The 18,669-nt window shown below is 40.7% G+C and overlaps 1 protein-coding gene across 1 annotated transcript in view; it reads left to right on the top strand.

The window, feature by feature from the left end:
- The window catches only part of LOC117522980 (RNA-binding protein 26-like), a 29,712-nt gene extending 20,336 nt beyond the window's left edge, over nucleotides 1-9,376 (top strand). Inside the window, exons 6-7 of the mRNA XM_034184398.1 lie at nucleotides 7,588-7,757; nucleotides 8,756-9,376. Of these exons, the coding sequence (XP_034040289.1) occupies nucleotides 7,588-7,757; nucleotides 8,756-9,334 (749 nt within the window). The 3' untranslated portion in view covers nucleotides 9,335-9,376. The remainder of the gene's footprint in view (nucleotides 1-7,587; nucleotides 7,758-8,755) is intronic.
- Nucleotides 9,377-18,669: the final 9,293 nt, after the last annotated feature.

Genomic DNA, 18,669 nt, shown 5'->3' with positions numbered 1-18,669 from the left:
ATGTTAGCCGGTATGCTAATGTGACATTTAGTTACCAGCTGTGGTACGTTGGTCTTATTAAAATCCGTCATTATTCAGTTTTGATATCAGTGCTGTGTCACGTTTTAAGATTTTGTTCTTTGATGCTGATGCACAAGTTAAGTTGTGAAAGGAAGACCTGTTTGTTGTGATGTCTTGATCAGCTGTCAACCAGAAGAGGTTTACGACGTCGTGATTAATGTGTAACATAATTTTTAATCCCCTGGCCAATGCGTCTTTTGTGCACAGCCTTTGTTTATTGTGTTTTGTGTTGTGATCGTTTATCAACGTACTAAATATGTAGGACTGCTTTTTTGCATTTACGCAATATCTCTAAAATCAGAAAGGTCTTGTCTCAGAGTGATGCTGAAAAACTAATTCATGCATTTATTTCCTCTAGGCTGGACTATTGTAATTCATTATTATCAGGTTGTCCTAAAAGTTCCCTAAAAAGCCTTCAGTTAATTCAAAATGCTGCAGCTAGAGTACTGACGGGGACTAGAAGGAGAGAGCATATCTCACCCATATTGGCCTCTCTTCATTGGCTTCCTGTTAATTCTAGAATAGAATTTAAAATTCTTCTTCTTACTTATAAGGTTTTGAATAATCAGGTCCCATCTTATCTTAGGGACCTCGTAGTACCATATCACCCCAATAGAGCGCTTCGCTCTCAGACTGCAGGCTTACTTGTAGTTCCTAGGGTTTGTAAGAGTAGAATGGGAGGCAGAGCCTTCAGCTTTCAGGCTCCTCTCCTGTGGAACCAGCTCCCAATTCAGATCAGGGAGACAGACACCCTCTCTACTTTTAAGATTAGGCCTTAAAACTTTCCTTTTTGCTAAAGCTTATAGTTAGGGCTGGATCAGGTGACCCTGAACCATCCCTTAGTTATGCTGCTATAGACGTAGACTGCTGGGGGGTTCCCATGATGCACTGTTTCTTTCTCTTTTTGCTCTGTATGCACCACTCTGCATTTAATCATTAGTGATCGATCTCTGCTCCCCTCCACAGCATGTCTTTTTCCTGGTTCTCTCCCTCAGCCCCAACCAGTCCCAGCAGAAGACTGCCCCTCCCTGAGCCTGGTTCTGCTGGAGGTTTCTTCCTGTTAAAAGGGAGTTTTTCCTTCCCACTGTAGCCAAGTGCTTGCTCACAGGGGGTCGTTTTGACCGTTGGGGTTTTACATAATTATTGTATGGCCTTGCCTTACAATATAAAGCGCCTTGGGGCAACTGTTTGTTGTGATTTGGCGCTATATAAAAAAATTGATTGAATTGAATTGATTGAATATGTTTTAAGGACATCAGATTAATCTGCCCATCATAAAGGTTTATTTTTCAGGATCAGAGGTCATAAAGTGAGTAAAAATTACAACCCCACTTCCAATGAAGTTGGGACGTTGTGTGAAATGTAAATAAAAACAGAATTCAATGATTTGCACATCCTCTTCAGTCTATACTGAATTGAATACATTTAATGTTCAAACTGATACTTAATTGTTTTTGTGAAAATATTTGCTCATTTTGAAATGGATGCCTGAAACACGTTTCAAAAAAGCTGGGACAGTGGTATGTTTACCACTGTGTTACATCACCTTTCCTTCTAACAACACTTAATAAGCATTTGGGAACTGAGGACACAAACTGAGTGTCATGATTGGGTATAAAAGGAGCATCCCCAAAAGGCTCAGCCGTTCACAAGCAAAGATGGGGTGAGGATCACCACTTTGTGAACACCTGTGTGAAAAAATAGTCCAACAGTTTAAGAACAATGTTTGTCAATGTTCAATTGCAAGGAATTTAGGAATTCCATCATCTACAGTCCATAATATAATCAGAAGATTCATAGAATTTGGAGAACTTTCTACATGTAAGCCGCAAGGCTGAAAACCTACACTGAATGCCCGTGACCTTTGATCCCTCAGGCAGCACTGCATTAAAAACTGACATCATTGTGTAGCGCAGTGATTTTCAACCTTTTTTGAGCCGCGGCACCCTTTTTATATTTACAAAATCCTGCGGCTCACCACCAACCAAAATAATATTATAATGCTATTACCTCTGGTTTTGCGCAAAACCCAATTATGGCAATAGAAAATCGATACAGAAAACACCGCATTTCGAAAATCCTCAAGCATTTTGCGCTCTGATCTCAAGTAGGGCTGTCACGATTAGGAATTTCTGGAGACGATTAATTGTCAGACAAATAATTGCGATTGACGAATATATTGTCTATTTTTTTCTTTTTTTCCCCTTCTTTATATTCTACTATTGTAGTATAATTACACAACTGTGGAAGAACGTTTGGCTTCTGTGAGTGGAGAAACTGGGAATGGTGCTACATTTTTATTTTTATCTTCATTTTACATACAGTCCCAACTTTTTCTGATTTGTGGTTGTTTCTGTTGCATTTCTGAAATTGTTTCTCCTCATCAGTCACGTTTTGTGCTTAAACACTGCATTAAGCCCATATTGAACAAATAAATACCTTTGGAAAATAACAGCTGTTAAAGTTCAGAGTTCTCACCTGCTTTTTGTGATCTGTGCGTCTGAACATTGTTTTTTTTTTTGTGGCTCTCAGTTCATTCATATATTCTCATTTTTTAAATATGTTTTTAAAGCTATTTGACCGTTTATTTCATCTCATGATCTCATAAATTCAGCATACGACGCGCACATGGTGTGAACAGGACGGTAACGGCAGAATCACACCTTTAGAGAAAGTTCAGAGAGAAGTAAAGGCAGCTTCATGTTTCCGTTTTGTTAACGTTCACTTGGGTTAAAATCCTCTCTCTGCTCCGCGCTCGCTGCGCACTGAACGTGTCGCGCCTGCATTCAGGAATCTCCCTCAGCCACCCCCTCCCTCGCAGTCTGAAGCCTGTTAACTCCACGCGCGCGCACACACAGGCACAGACACACACACCGACAGCTCCGCGTTTTAGACGGCTTTTGAAGGAGACGGCACTGTTTTAATCAGCCGACAGCCTCCTTGTTATTGTCCCGCCTTAAGACGAGAGCGAGGCTGCAGCACGTTTGACATCAGATTCTGAGTCGTTTTATGCTTTGTGGATAAAATAAATAATTCACGGTAATCGCGAATATGAAAAATACCCACGGCACCCCTGACGATCGATCACGGCACCCTAGGGTGCCGCGGCACCCCGGTTGAGAATCACTGGTGTAGCGGGATGAAAGTCCCGGGTCCCAATTGAAAAGACGTTCCCGCTAGCTTGGCTAACGGGGAGTTCCGCTTTGGCTGACCTGGTAGAGGAACGGTCTTTTGGTGCGAGCCCCGTTCGATCCCCCACCGTCGTCCCAGCCACGAAGGTCCTGCTGCTTCAATCGTGTAAAGGATCTTACCACGTGGGCTCAGGAACACTTCAGAAAACCATTGTCAGTTAATATTGTTCATCCCTACATCTAAAAGTGCAAGTTAAAACTCTACCATGAAAAGTGAAAGCCATACATCAACAACATCCAGAAACGCTGCCACCTTCTCTGGGCCCGAGCTTATTTGAAATGGACAGACGCAAAGTGGAAAAGTGTGCTGTGGTCTGATGAGTCCACATTTCAAATTATTTTTGGAAATCATGGATGTCGTGTCCTCTGGACAAAAGAGGAAAAAGACCATCCAGATTGTTCCCAGTGCAAAGTTCAAAAGCCAGTATCTGTGATGGTATGGGGGTGTGTTAGTGTCCATGGCAGAGGCAACTTACACATCTGTGATGGCACCATCCCTCCCTTCATTGGCTTCCTGTTAATGCTAGAATAGAATTTAAAATTCTTCTTCTTACTTATAAGGTTTTGAATAATCAGGTCCCATCTTATCTTAGGGACCTCGTAGTACCATATTACCCCATTAGAGCGCTTCGCTCTCAGACTGCGGGCTTACTTGTAGTTCCTAGGGTTTGTAAGAGTAGAATGGGAGGCAGAGCCTTCAGCTTTCAGGCTCCTCTCCTGTGGAACCAGCTCCCAATTCAGATCAGGGAGACAGATACCCTCTCTACTTTTAAGATTAGGCTTAAAACTTTCCTTTTCGCTAAGGCTTATAGTTAGGGCTGGATCGGGTGACCCTGGACCATCCCTTGGTTATGTTGCTTTAGACGTAGACTGTGGGGGGGTTCCCATGATGCACTGTTTCTTTCTCTTTTTGCTCCGTATGCATCACTCTGCATTTAATCATTAGTGATCGATCTCTTTTTCCTGGTTCTTTCCCTCAGCCCCAACCAGTCTCAGCAGAAGACTGCCCCTCCCTGAGCCTGGTTCTGCTGGAGGTTTCTTCCTGTTAAAAGGGAGTTTTTCCTTCCCACTGTGGCCAAGTGCTTGCTCATAGGGGGTCGTTTTGACCGTTGGGGTTTTTCATAATTATTGTATGGCCTTGCCTTGCAATGTGGAGCGCCTTGGGGCAACTGTTTGTTGTGATTTGGCGCTATATAAGAAAAAAGTTGATTGATTGAAGTTGATTGATCAATGCTGAAAGTTAAATCCACATTTTGGAGCAACATGCTGCCATCCAAGCAATGTCTTTTTCAGGGACGTCCCTGCTTATTCCAGCAAGACAATGCCACAGTGTGGCACTAGACTGGCCTGCCTGCAGTCCAGACCTGTCGCCCATTGAAAATGTGTGGCGCATTATGAAGCGCAAAATACGACAACAGAGACCAGGACTGTTGAACAACTGAAGTAGTACATCAAGGAAGAATGGGAAATAATTCCACCGACAAAGCTTCAACAATTAGTGTCCTTAGTTCCCAAACGCTTATTGAGTGTTGTTAGAAGGAAAGGTGATGTAACACAGTGGTAAACATACCACTGTCCCAGCTTTTTTGAAACAAGTTGCAGGCATCCATTTCAAAATAAGCAAATATTTGCACAAAAACAATAAAGTTTATCAGTTTTAACATTAAATATCTTGTCTTTGTGGTGTATTCAATTGAATATAGGTCGAAGAGGATTTGCACATCATTGTATTCTGTTTTTATTTACATTTTACACAACATCCCAACTTCATTGGAATTGCAGTTGTAAAAACACTGAAACCAGAATACAGACACAAAAAATGGAATAAAAGTTGGTTTATTTTCTGGTATATGGATTATGAATCTTTTTTGTTCTCTTCATGAATCAAATAGAACTAAATGAGTCATTTAAACTTTTCTCTCTTTTATTACAAATAACAGTTTCATGTTTTTATTTGCTCCACTAGAACTGAATTTATTTTATCAAAAATTATCTTTTATGACTAAGATGTTGTGATACCCTCTTTGTAACATGAAGCTGTGATGTCCACCTCATGACCATAATGTGTGTGGGGCTTAATACATAAACATCATATTAATTTAAGCTCTCATGAATTCTGGAATCATTTCTGCCACAAACCTCAAAGAGAGAAGTCAGAAACACAAGAGTATAAATTTAAAACTGTGAACACTCCACTGAGGTGACACTCTTTACATTTAACAATGTTTCAAAATAAAATATACAGACAAAATACTACTGCAAAATCATAATGAAGTTGATGCACTGTAGTGTGTATTTTGTGTAATTTGTGGGTTTCTTTGTTAAAACAAATTAGGACATCAGATTAATCTGCTCATCATAAAGGCTGATTTATAAAAACAGAGAAAAAGTTGGTTATTATCAGGCTGAGGTATGTGCTGTCTGAATGCTCTTCTGGTTTTAATATTTTCATGAATTTTCTAAATATACCATTAAACCTTTGTGTTCCTTTCAAAAACCAATCACAACTAAGGGAGTCAATTGAACATTGACAAATTTTCTCTTTATTTCAAATATGTTACAATCATAAAAGTTAAACTGGTTCATCTTTTATTTTTTTACCCATTTAAACTGACACTCGTTAATTTAAATTTGTCTCAAAAATGATTTTTTGTGACCACTGATCTCTAAATAATACTGGATAGCTCATTGGCCAATATTTTTGAAGCAAACCGGCCCCATATTACCACTCCGATGTTCCGCTACTGATCGCTCTTTTCTATTGATCTTTAATTAGGCGCAGGCAACTTTATTCTTTGTAATTTTGTTTAAAAAAAATACCTTCGTGTGCACGTATAACCTGCGCAAATTGCCTGATCAAAGGCTGTGGACAAACATTTCACCTGTGAGTATGATTGAAATGGGTAATGAACAACAATTTGAAGAGTTCTATCCCTTATTCCAGCATATAGGCAAAGATAATAATAAGTGGCTTATTAACACAACATGTGTAGCCACATGTGTTTTGTGTTGGATGAACTACATACATATATATAGAGAGAGAGATGCTTGCTGATGATTCCACAAAACTTGTATAAACTTTGATTAAGGAATGATAATTTTTAGAATTGAGTATTTGTTCCTGTGAGATATGAGTAATTGAGAATAGAAGGAAAGAAACTGTCAAAGTAATAAAAGAAAGAAATTAAATCAAATAGCTAATCATGGCAGACATAGATTAGGAGGAATCAATCTTACATTATCTGAAGAACAAAAATAAGTAAATGAGAGAATAAGCTCAGCTATTACTTGAAATTGTTGACGTTCTAATAAACTGTCTATGTGCCGTCTGCATAAGTTGGGAGTGGCAAGATGGCCGCCAGTTTACTTCAGTGGATTGTATGGAGACTGGGGGCCAATGAGCCACACAGTAAAACATAAACAGATCAGTGATTGTTACTATGGTAACTAATGTTTATTTGCCATCTTTGAAACATGAAGCCCCGCCCGCCACGAACTGGGCGGGGCTTAACGTTCCAACGTCATCTCTCGACTATTTAACTGACGCTTTCATTAACTGTGGAATCAGTTCTGCCATCACCCCAAGGAGAGAAGACAGAAAAACAGGAGCAGAAATTTTAACTTGTTTACAAACCACATAGGTGAGATTCTTTACATTTAACAGTGTTTTAAAATATATATATATATACATATTACTGTTAATATCAGAGTATATTTTGTGTAAATTGTGGGTTTGTTTGTAAAAACTGTCCAAAATAATTCATAGTATACAGATTATTTGGAGGCACTGAGATGTTAATTAAACAGAACATTTAGAATATTTCAAACAGTAAACTGTGTGAACCTGACCCTGAACAGTTTATTTCAATGTTTCACCCACAATAAGTTAAGCTTTCTTTAAGCTGAACTACTTAATGAAACTTGAGACAAGCTTCAGATTGTCACTGCTGGTCGTTTTTAGTAAAAGAACGGATTTTTAGCGCCACCCCACCACAAAAAAAAAACAAAACAAGATTTTAGCTAACGTCTTCTTGGTGCTGTCAAGTTAGACTCAGTGTTATTGAACAATGACGCTGTAACTTTCACAGTAAAAGTCTTCCACAGGATTTTGGTTTTCAAACTTTTACTTGAAGTGTTGTTGGAGACATGATCTTATTTAACTTTGCTGCCAGTAACACCAGACGGTGATTCTCAGTGCTGTTATATTTAGAAACATCAATTGTGGAAACAATTGTTTTGATTTCTAATCTTTCTGTTTGATGCTTTTATCGTGTAAAGCACTTTGTAACTTTCTATTAATTTAGTGATTATTATTTTTAATTTCTCCATGTTACAGCAAACATGTTGGACGACATTCTCCTTGGATTCATTCAAATGAAGGAAGAGGCTGAATTCATGAAGAATTCAGTATTAGAGGACCCTTATGTTGACACCACGTTGGAGGACTGGTTCCAGAGATATCTGGACCAGGAATCTTCTCCTCCTGCACCTCCTGAGGAGGCACAGGTGAGGCTGGACAGAATGCGCTATCAGCAGGAGTGTTACCTTATTACATCATTCATGAAGGTTTATTCTTTCAAATGAAGCAGCACTTTAAAATGTCATAAAAGCAGGAAATTTGTCTTCAGTTTAATCGAAAGCAACACATAAAAACAATTATTTCAGTGACACATAAAACATGAATGTAGGTTTGACAGAAGATCAGCCACAGGAGAAAAAAACTTATGAGTACAAATACTTCTCAGTACTCCTAATGATATTCACTCACTCATCTTCAACCGCTCACTCCAATAGGGCAGCACAGTCTCGTTTGAACCCCTGTGTGATATCGTGGGATTTGACCACTTGTGGGGACAGCCTCCCATTGCACAATACAAACACAGCATAACTTCACACGGGTAAATGTGTACTGTTTTGTTTTTGGCTGCAGTCAACGAAGTAGTCGCAAAAAGTGCAGGTTTTTTTCGGTTCCAAGGGAAGACGAGACACATGGAGAGGTCGTGTCGGTAGGTGTTAGCCTACAGAGCTAACCAGAGTAGTTGCGTTCTCTCACATGTACAACCGCCTCGACACATTTGAGCTCCGGGTCATAAACAAACCACAAAACATGTCCACTTTCCACCACATCGTCACTTTTTCTTTGTATTTTCACTTTGTTTGCTGTGTAATTTGCCCACAAACACAGAGAGGGCTGTCCCAGGATGTAGGATTATTACATCATATGTGTCATATTTTAACCCCTTAGCGCCGGCCCTCAAAAGAGACTGCGCTGCCCAATTAAGGGTCACAGGGGGCTGGAGCCTATCCCAGCAGTCACAGGGCGTGAGGTGGGCTTCACCCTGGACAGGAGGCCAGAGTGTCACAGCTCCTAATGATACTTTATTTTGTAAATGAAAGAAGCAGCTGTTGTAATGAACAGTTTTAATTAAAGGAGAGGCAGATTTAGGACAAACATGGACAGAGGACATTTTGTCATAACTGGTTGTGTTTGCTTGTTTCTCCAGGATTTGTATGATTCCTTCATCCCGGACTTTGTCTGTCCTGAGGACACAGATGGGCCTCTGGAAGTCCCTCCAGACTCTCCTCTCCTTCCCACCTACAGCGTTCCTCCAGTGGTCCCTCCCTACACCGATGCTCCTCCCACCTGCGAGGCCCCTCCTCCCAATCCTCCTCTGCCACCATCCTTCATCCCCACCATCACTGACACTCCTCCCACCTGTGAGGCCCCTCCTCCCAATCCTCCTCTGCCACCATCCTTCATCCCCACCATCACCGACGCTCCTCCACCAGTCCGTCCCCGCACTCCTTCCCCACCCAGACCTCACATTAAAAAACCGCCAAACTCATTTATGCTGTTTCGCCAGGAGCAGCGCCCCCTTGTGGCGGCACAGAATAATATCACCGACTGTGCCGCCATCAACAAAATTCTGGGACAGATGGTGAGTGTTGTGTGCACACTCCTGCACGTGCACAATCTTGTCGTTGTGTCAGTGTTGACTAACGGTGTGTTTTCGTCTGTTTGCAGTGGAAATCACTTTCTGAAATCGAAAAAGAAAAATATCGCAGACAGCAGAAAGAGTTGAGCGAGCGACATTATGAGCTCCACCCAGACTGGATGCCCACTGTGAGTAAACAGATCGAACATGTTGTCAGTGATAAATGTCAGATGTGTTTTTATCAGTTCATCCATGTAGAAAGTCTCAAGTGTCTTTTTTATTTTGTTTTTTTTTTTGCAGTCCACAAAGAGAAAGGCAGACGGCCAGACCCGGACTGAAGGTGAGAAGATTTCCCCAAAAGACTTTAAAGAAACACAGCAGCCTTTTCAGATTAAAGTGTTTTCATATTTAAATTAATAAATGCAGTTTTAATAAAATAGTGAAATGATGTGAGATTGTTGATGTTCTTGTTGTTTGTGTTGCAGAACCAAAGAAACGACGTAAGAAAAGGAAGCAGACAGAAGAGACAAAGAGGAAAGATGACGATGACGAAGACTGCCACACTGTTCAGATCTCAGTCAGGATCCCCACGAAAAGCTTCTGTGCGTTTTGGGAGGAACAGCGCAGCCGTGCACCCGAGCAAGACTCCTTCCAAAACGACCACCACAAAAAGATGGAGCAGATGGTGAGTGTGCACGCTCCTGCACGTGCACAATCTTGTCGTTGTGTCAGTGAGCGTGTTAACTGATGGTGTGCTGTTTGTTGTCTGTCTGCAGTGGGATTCTCTGACTGTCCAGGAAAGACATGTGTTCTACCGTCTGGGTCACGGGTTGGCCGTCAGGAAGGTGAGAAACACTCAGATCACACATGTTGTATGTTGACGTCACTCACACATGACTCTTGTTTTTAGCAGCTGACATCATGTAGAAAGTCTGTGTTTTTTTTTCTTCCTTTTTTGTGCAGGTTGGAAGTGAGAGAACATCCTGACGCTGACAGTCAGCAAACAAACATTATGCACGTGCACTTTGTGTTTGGATTTTTTTTATATATTGTCACAATAATAAATTATCTTCACAAAATAAAATGTTTCTTTGCAGTCAATGTTTTCCCCTAAAAACCAGTACGTCAGAGAAAGAAGCGCTGCGCAGCAGCGCGACACTCGCTCATGGTACATTGTGTCCCAAACAGGAAGTGCCAAATTTTGAATCCACAGTGAAACAGGAAGTGTCAAACACTTCCTGGATTGACAGTTCCTGGACAGACAAGATCCCATGGAATCTCACGGGAACTCAGTGGCAAGTTCACACTGAAACAGGAAGTGCCAAATTTTGAATCCACAGTGAAACAGGAAATGTCAAATGTTGAGCACTTCCTGGCATGGGTGGCGCTAGAGCGGAGGCCAGGGTTGCACTGGTCTCCCCTGAAATCTGATTGGACACAGATGATTAAAATGTCACGGCACCACACATCTGGTTGAAAGACCTGCATTTTGAAATCAGTTAGTCACATCGACTGCTTGGTTCCTCCTGTCCAGTAACTGGTGCTGTGTACCACAAAAAGTTCTAATCCACTTTAGTAGAAGAAGAAAAATGTTTTCCTCAGATTTGAACTGAACATGTTGTTTGAACCATGGACTTCTAATGACACTAAACTTATATTGGTGAATAAACGACTGTATTTTATGCCAGAAATGAGGTCCAGGTTGTTAAAAGCAGCATTTCTCCTTTAATTCGGTTTGCCTTATATACACATATTTAAGCTCACAGACAGCAGCTGGTTCATGCTCTGTGGGCTTATTAGTGCAGCAGACAACTAAAACAATCCTTCAAATGGTGATACAAGCATCAAATTCAGCACAAATACACCTTAGTATACTTTTGGGAAAAAAAGCGACTGGCCACGTGAATATTCAAGAGGCAGCCAGGTAGGGGTCAATTGAAAATTTGCCCAAGGGTCGAAATTTAAAAACGCTCCAGTCAAATTGAAAACTACATCACGTTACTTGTCTGATCATCAAGATTCCAAAAAAGTATAGTTTGGACTATCTATGACTGAATGTTATGGAGATATGGGGTAAAAACAGCAAGAATGGTGACAAAGGTCAATTTCAGTTTGTACAGGGGTCAAAAGTTAAGTGGCTCCAATTCCTGGAGTTTGCCAAAAGGCACCTGAAGAACTCTCAGACCGTAAGACACAAAATTGTCTGATGAGACAAAGATTGAACTCTTGGTGTGAAAGTCAGCCATCATGTTTGGAGGAAACCAGGCACCATCCCTGCAGAGAAGCATGGTGGTGGCAGCATCATGCTGTGGGGATGTCTTTCAGCAGCAGGAACTGGGAGACTAGCAATGTACAGAGACATCCTGGATGAAAACAGACACTCTGATTCCTCACTCGGCTTCTCAAGTGCTGCAGTCAGAGTAACCATTGATTCCTCAAAGATCACAGCATCATCTGTGAAGGTCAGTAAACCTTTCCTCGACAACAAAAGCACCTACGTCGCTGGTTTCCGCAACCATACCCAACACCCAGTCCATCCAGTCATTGATTTTCTTTTTTTAATGACCTCTTATGTAAGTTTTATTTTGTTTTAAGATGTTTTCCAGTTGGATGGATGTGTGTGTATTTAACGAGCTGTCTCAGAGAAAATCATGTCGGAGTGGCTGGATGACCGACTCCAATTTTGCTGAAATTTTCACCATATACCCTTCAAGTAGATGGATTAGGAACGACAAAGTTAGTTTTTACATCAGGCAAAATTTTACTTGAAGTTTGGTCAGTTCAAAATTTGATGTCAAAATGGCCTCAGATTGTGTTACATTAAAATATAGTAAAAATGGCCAAATTTGACACATCAGTTCTCAATTCTCGACGGGTAGACAGAAAAAGTGAGTGTGATTCCTCATACAGGGTGCCAGTGACCTTCAAAAACCACTGTTCATTCTGCGGCATATTTCCTTATATTTCTGTAATTGATGCTTAGTGAATCCCATTGGTGAGCACTTTCAGGGCCAAATCTGGATGAGCGGGAAATTTGAAATTTTTCATAAATCAGTCAATATTCTGTTTATTTCAGCAAATAAGATATGTTTTCCAGTACGCAGAATTAATTTATATGATTATTTTGGTGATTAGAGGTCAAGGTCATTCTCAAATTTTGCAATTTTTTCCCATATACGAGGTGTAGGAGATAAGAAACCGATACTTTTATTATTTTTTTTAACTATATGGATTTGAATGACGTGCGATTACACCAATCATGCTTGAACCCTCGTGCGCATGCGTGAGTTTTTTCACGCGTGTCGGTGACGTCATTTCCCTGTGGGCAGGCCTTGAGTGAGATGTGGTCCCGCCCTCTCGGCTGAATTCCTTTGTTTCACACGCTGCTCGAGACGGTGCGCGTTGCTTTATCAAAATTTTTTCTGGACCTGTGAGGAATATCCGAGTGGACACTATTCGAGAAATTTAGCTGGTTTTCGGTGAAAAGTTTAACGGCTGACATCACGCAGCGCTTCCAGGCGCCGTCGTCTGCCTGTTTCGAACTGAAAACATCCTAATTTAAGGCTTAATTCACCCAGGACGTCGTGAGAGAACAGAGAAGATTCAGAAGAGGCCGGCATGAAGACTTTATGCGGACATTCCACTGTTTAAGGACATTTTGTAATGAAAGACGTGCACGCAAATTCGCAGAGTCGTTTCCGTGACGACTCGGCAAATCTGTGTGCGCCGCGACAGGAAAAACACCTCCGTGTTGAAAACCATTTGTAAAATTCAGGCGGCTTTTGATGGCTTTCAACAAGTGAGTAACTGAGAAATTGTTTAACAGCTTGGGCATGTTCCAACTTGCCCGTTAAGGTTTCCAACGGAGGTGTTTTTCCTGTCGCGACCCCCCGCGGTCAGGTCCGGCCCGAAATGCGACTCTGCCCGCACGTTCTTTCATTACAAAATGTCCGTTAACAATGGAATGTCCGAATAAACTCCTCATGCCGACTTCTTCTGAAAGTTCTCTGTTCTCTGACGACTTCCTGGGTCAACAGAGCCTGAAATGTGGAAGTTTTCAACTTGAAACGGCGAGACGCCGCTGCCTCAAAGCGCAGATCGCCATCAGGCGCCGTGGGCCGTCCTTACGGCGACATTACCAGACCAAAATCTCTCATCAGCCGTTAAAATTTTTATTGAAAACCAGCTGAATTTATCGAATGGTGTCCACTCAGTTGTGCCTTACAGTTTTTGAAAATTTTTTTATCAAACAAAGCAACAGTCTCTGAGCCATTCCTAAACAATGAAAAATCGACGAGAGGGTGGGCGACTCCTCACTCAAAGACTGCCCACAGGCGAATGACGTAACCGACAGGCATGAAAAAAGTCTTGCATGCCCACGAGGGTTCAAGCATGTCTGATGTAATCACACGTGATTCAAATCCATATGGTTTTTGAAAAAAATAATAAGGTTGGATACATTTCTAACAGACCTTGTATTTTAGCGCCTGAAATGATTCAATTTAGTTTGTGACTACATCAATTAATAAACACATTGTTAAAATAAAGTTAATTGCTAACATGCGGTTTTAAGTATCTTTGTATCCTGTGAGGTTATCAACTCGAGCATTCTAAATGCAGAAGAAGTTGATGTGAGTTCATAGGATAAATAAATGAAATAGTTTTGACTGTGTTGAATGTTTGGTCTCCAAAGTAAAGGTCAAACAAGGTTGAGATTCTATGACGTATGACATAACTAAGCATAACAGAAGGTGCAAACTATTCCTTTTTAAAATGCTGTTAACTCAACCAATAATTTGCATCATTTTTTTTACCAAAATTGGAGCAATTTTAACTTTTGACCCCTGTACAAACTGAAACTGACCTTTGTCACTTTTTTTTTTTTTTTTTTTTTTGCTGTTTTTACCCCATAACGCCATGGAATTCAGTCATAGAGTCCAAACTATACATTTTTGGAATCGTTATGATCATACAAATCACGTTTTCAACATGATTGGAGCATTTTAAAAGTTTGACCCCTGTGTAATTCTTCAGTTGACCCCTACCTGGCTGCCTATTGAAAATTCAGGTGGCTAATCGGCTAAAAGAGTTAACGTCTAAGGAATATTTGTGCCACATTTGATGTTTGTATCACCATTTCCAGGATTCCACTCTAAATATTCTCTTATCTGCTGCATGATGTAGGATTCAAAAAAGTGTCAGTTACAGAAATATAAGGAAATGTGCCACAGAACAAACAGTGGTTTTTGAAGGTCACTGGCACCCAGTATGAGGAGTCACAAACACTTTTTCTAACACTTTCCCTCTGAGACAGCTCATTAAAGACAGTAAGTCGGGAATTTGACATTCCCTTAGAAAGGTCACTTTGCTAATTTACACTGCAATATGCCACGCTACAGACACTAAAAACTTTTAGAAAAATATATTTCCTAAATTCAGGAACACAGCCAACAGAAATACAGGCATCAAGAATTGAGAACATTCACTTTCAAAATCGTCTTTTTTACTATATATTTCATTGTAGAGACGGCAAAGGTGGACCATTTTAAAAATTGTCTGAAGTTGTTAAGGACATTTTATGGAGTGAAAAAATGTTAAGGGCCCAAGTTTTTATGATTGTTCTTCACTTCTGGAAAGTTTCATGGAAATCGGTGATGGTCATCTAGCTAACTTCTCTTTTTCTGCATGATTTTCTGTGAGCTCATTAAAATGTTACTTACACATGATTTACCTTCAGGGACATAATAAAAGCTTGAAGCTGAACATTGTAGCAGCCAGAAAACATCGTTGACAAACACCTGTTTTCACTGGGAAAAAGTCTTTACCCAACTGTCCAAATACTTATGGACCTGTCTGTTCCCGTACAGTACTAGGGTGATTCTTAGACTACGGGCACTTATTATGTCCTTTGATCATATTGTATGAAAAACAGAAAAAAGGGGAAATTTCACACTTTTATAGTTATCTTTACAATGAAAGTGTGTTAAGAAATTTGTTCTAGTAGTCTATGATGACTTTTTCACCTTTTTTCAGCATCATTATATGCAAATATTGCCGTTTTGTGCTTGTCCCACACCCAGACTTTTGATCTTCAATGATAAAAATGAATGGTAAAGAAATGTTTTTTCTAATGTTTTAAAATATCTCTGAATAAAATATCAGTAAAATAATCAAAACATAACTGGGGTATTCAATGTCATACAACTGTTGTGATTTTATTAAACAAAATGTAGTTGTCCCACACTATTGCCGTAATTTCCACCACAACACTGTAATGTCCTTTTAAACAGTTTGTATGAAAGATTGTTTGGGTAGTTTCTATGGAGATAAACAGTAACATCAGAGCACATGTATATAGCACCAAATCACAACAAACAGTTGCCCCAAGGCGCTTTATATTGTAAGGCAATGGTGTGGTGGAAATTACATTTACAAGGCCAATAGTGCCCGTAGTTAAAGAATCACCCACTAGTGATACTCCTCATCTGTGACTCCCGAAGTAGCCATTCTTTTCACACAACATAATTCCAGCTGGACCCAAGGACACTCCAAAGAGACTGAGAACCAAACACATGATCCAGTCATCGCCTTCAGTCGCTGGTTAGCGTGTGACTCTCACAACCATACAGTCATACAGCAAGCACCAGGACCTTCAACAATTTGACCTTCATTCTCCTGGAAAAGTATCAGTACCACCAAACTCCTCTGTTCAGTGATGTCATAACTTCATGAGGTCTTCCCAGACGTCTCTCGTTCTAAAAATGCTGAGGTAGATGTTTGTCACTGACATCTATCACAGCATATAAATGAGAGGCAGCCAGTGAACCTGACAAAGGACTTGCAGCTCGTGCACAGAATGATGGCACACAAACACAATCCTGTGACGCACATTTAATTCAGATTTTAATCAAAGCGCAAAAATATCACTTCAGTTTGACAATCACAAGTCTGTGTTTTCTGTCTCATCTTCTGCACAGACATTTTCACTCCTTGTTCAGGGTGCATTGCTCAAAGTCAAGATCAAAGATGAGTGTTTCAGGATTATAGGTCAGCCATCAGGATCGCAACTCAGGATCCCAGATCAGAATGAAAGATGAGTGACCAGGATCGAAGGGGCAGTGAAGAGGATCGAAGCTCAGTGTTCTGGGTTGGAGCAGGAATAAAAGATGGAAAATGTCAGAGACCACGTGAACAGAGACCTGTTTGACCTTGGAGGAGGTGTGTGCTCTCTGAGTGCCCTTTTTGGTCATGAGGATGTTTAATGCTTTAATGAAAAAGGTTTCATCAGTGTATTAGAATTATTTTTAAATATTGAAAGATGTCCAATCTCAAAAATAAAATATGTTTGGTGAACATAGAAATCTGAAAATAAGTTTATCATGTTCATCATTTATTAGTTCAAATAGCCAGCTGGGGGGGTCTGCCCCCTTAGGGCCTGCTGGCCTGCCCTGAACCAATCTTCATCGGGCCCCTCGCCCAAGACCAGTTTGCCAAGGGAGACCCTACCAGGAGCACAGGGCTCCAGACAACATAGCTCTCAGGGTCATAGGGACACACAAACCTCTCCACTGCAATAAGGTGATGGTTCCCGGAGAGGCCAGACTCCCCCCTGAACACCCAACACATGCTATCTTCCACTTTGACCCCAAATCTGCTGGCTGGAAACACCCCCACGGAGCCCCCCGCACTCCCTGGACTGATGTCGTCGCCAGAGACCTACACCAATTGGGCCTATCACTAGCAGAAGCGGAGCTACTAGCACTGGACCGACCCAAGTGGAGAAGATTGGTGAATATGATTAGCATAACAACACCCCCCTTGTCGAGCATGAGGCCTGATGATGATGATGATCATTTATTCGTGGTAAAACTTCCTGATATACAGTATGTCGTTTTCAGTCATTAAAACTTCACAAGGTGGATATGTAACAAATCTGTGAATATGCCACTTACCTGGATATATTGTTTTTTAATCATAATTTAAAAGATTTTTTTAATAAATTCTTATAAATGTATTTATTAATGTAAACTGCCTGCCAATAATGGAATGTCTGATTCTACTGAATCTTTTTGATATGAACTTTAAAGAAATCACATTTAGTCACATTAGTTGTGATTGTTTTTATTTTATTTTACAACCCCAATTCCAATTGAAGTTGGGATGTTGTGAAAAATGCAAATAAAAACAGAATACAATGATTTGCAAATCCTCTTCAACCAATATTCAATTAAACACACCACAAAGACAAGATATTTAATGTTCAAACTAATAAACATTATTGTTTTTGTGCAAATATTTGCTCATTTTAAAATCGATGCCTGCAACACGTTTCAAAAAAGCTGGGACAGTGGTATGTTTACCACGGTGTTACATCACCTTTCCTTCTAACAACACTCAATAAGCATTTGGGAACTGAGGACACTAATTGTTGAAACTTTGTAGGTGGAATTCTTTCCCATTCTTGCTTGATGTACGACTTCTGTTGTTCAACAGTCCGGGGTCTCAGTTGTCGTATTTTGGGCTTCATAATGCACCACACATTTTCATTGGGTGACAGGTCTGGAGTGCAGGCAGGCCAGTCTAGTGCCACACTGTGGCATTGTCTTGGCATTGTCTTGCTGGAATAAGCAGGGACGTCCCTGAAAAAGACATTGCTTGGATGGCAGCAGGTGTTGCTCCAAAACCTGGATGTATCTTTCAGCACTGATGGTGCCATCACAGATGTGTAACTTGCCCATACCATGGGCACTAACACACCCCCATACCATCACACATGTTGGCTTTTGAACTCTGCACTGGCAACAATCTCAATGGTCTTTTTCCTCTTTTGTCCAGAGGACACGACATCCATGATTTCCAAAAAACAATTTGAAATGTGGACTCACGCACTGCTGCCCGAGGGATCAAAGGTCACGGACATTCAATGTTGGTTTTCAGCCCTGCCGCTTACGTGTAGAAAGTTTTCCAGATTCTCTGAATCTTCTGATTATATTATGGACTGTAAATGATGGAATCCCTAAATTCCTTAACGATCAGTCAGTGTCGATATGCACATCACCAGGTGCAAGGCTACTAAAAAAGCCTGCACACTTACTCCTTTGTTACTGCCTTTAATGTGACGTTTCGATTCCACTGGATCTTCCTCTGGTCATACCTTCACCGAGTATGCCCCTCCCATATATAACATCTGCTCCCTGATTGGTTGGCCCATCCCCCAGGTGGCAGAAGGAGTTTGGCACACATAAATGGGTGATTCTTAGACTACGGGCACTTATTATGTCCTTTGATCATATTGTATGAAAAACAGAAAAAAGGGGAAATTTCACACTTTTAAGTGCCCGTAGTCTAAGAATCACCCTTTTATAGTTATCTTTATAATGAAAGTGTGTTAAGAAATTTGTTCTAGTAGTCTATGATGACTTTTTCACCTTTTTTCAGCATCATTATATGCAAATATTGCCGTTTTGTGCTTGTCCCACACC

Source organism: Thalassophryne amazonica, chromosome 13, assembly GCF_902500255.1.
Source record: "Thalassophryne amazonica chromosome 13, fThaAma1.1, whole genome shotgun sequence".
NCBI classification, from domain to species: domain Eukaryota; kingdom Metazoa; phylum Chordata; class Actinopteri; order Batrachoidiformes; family Batrachoididae; genus Thalassophryne; species Thalassophryne amazonica.
Note: the sequence above shows the minus strand (reverse complement) of the source record. Positions and strands in the feature narration are given on the sequence as shown.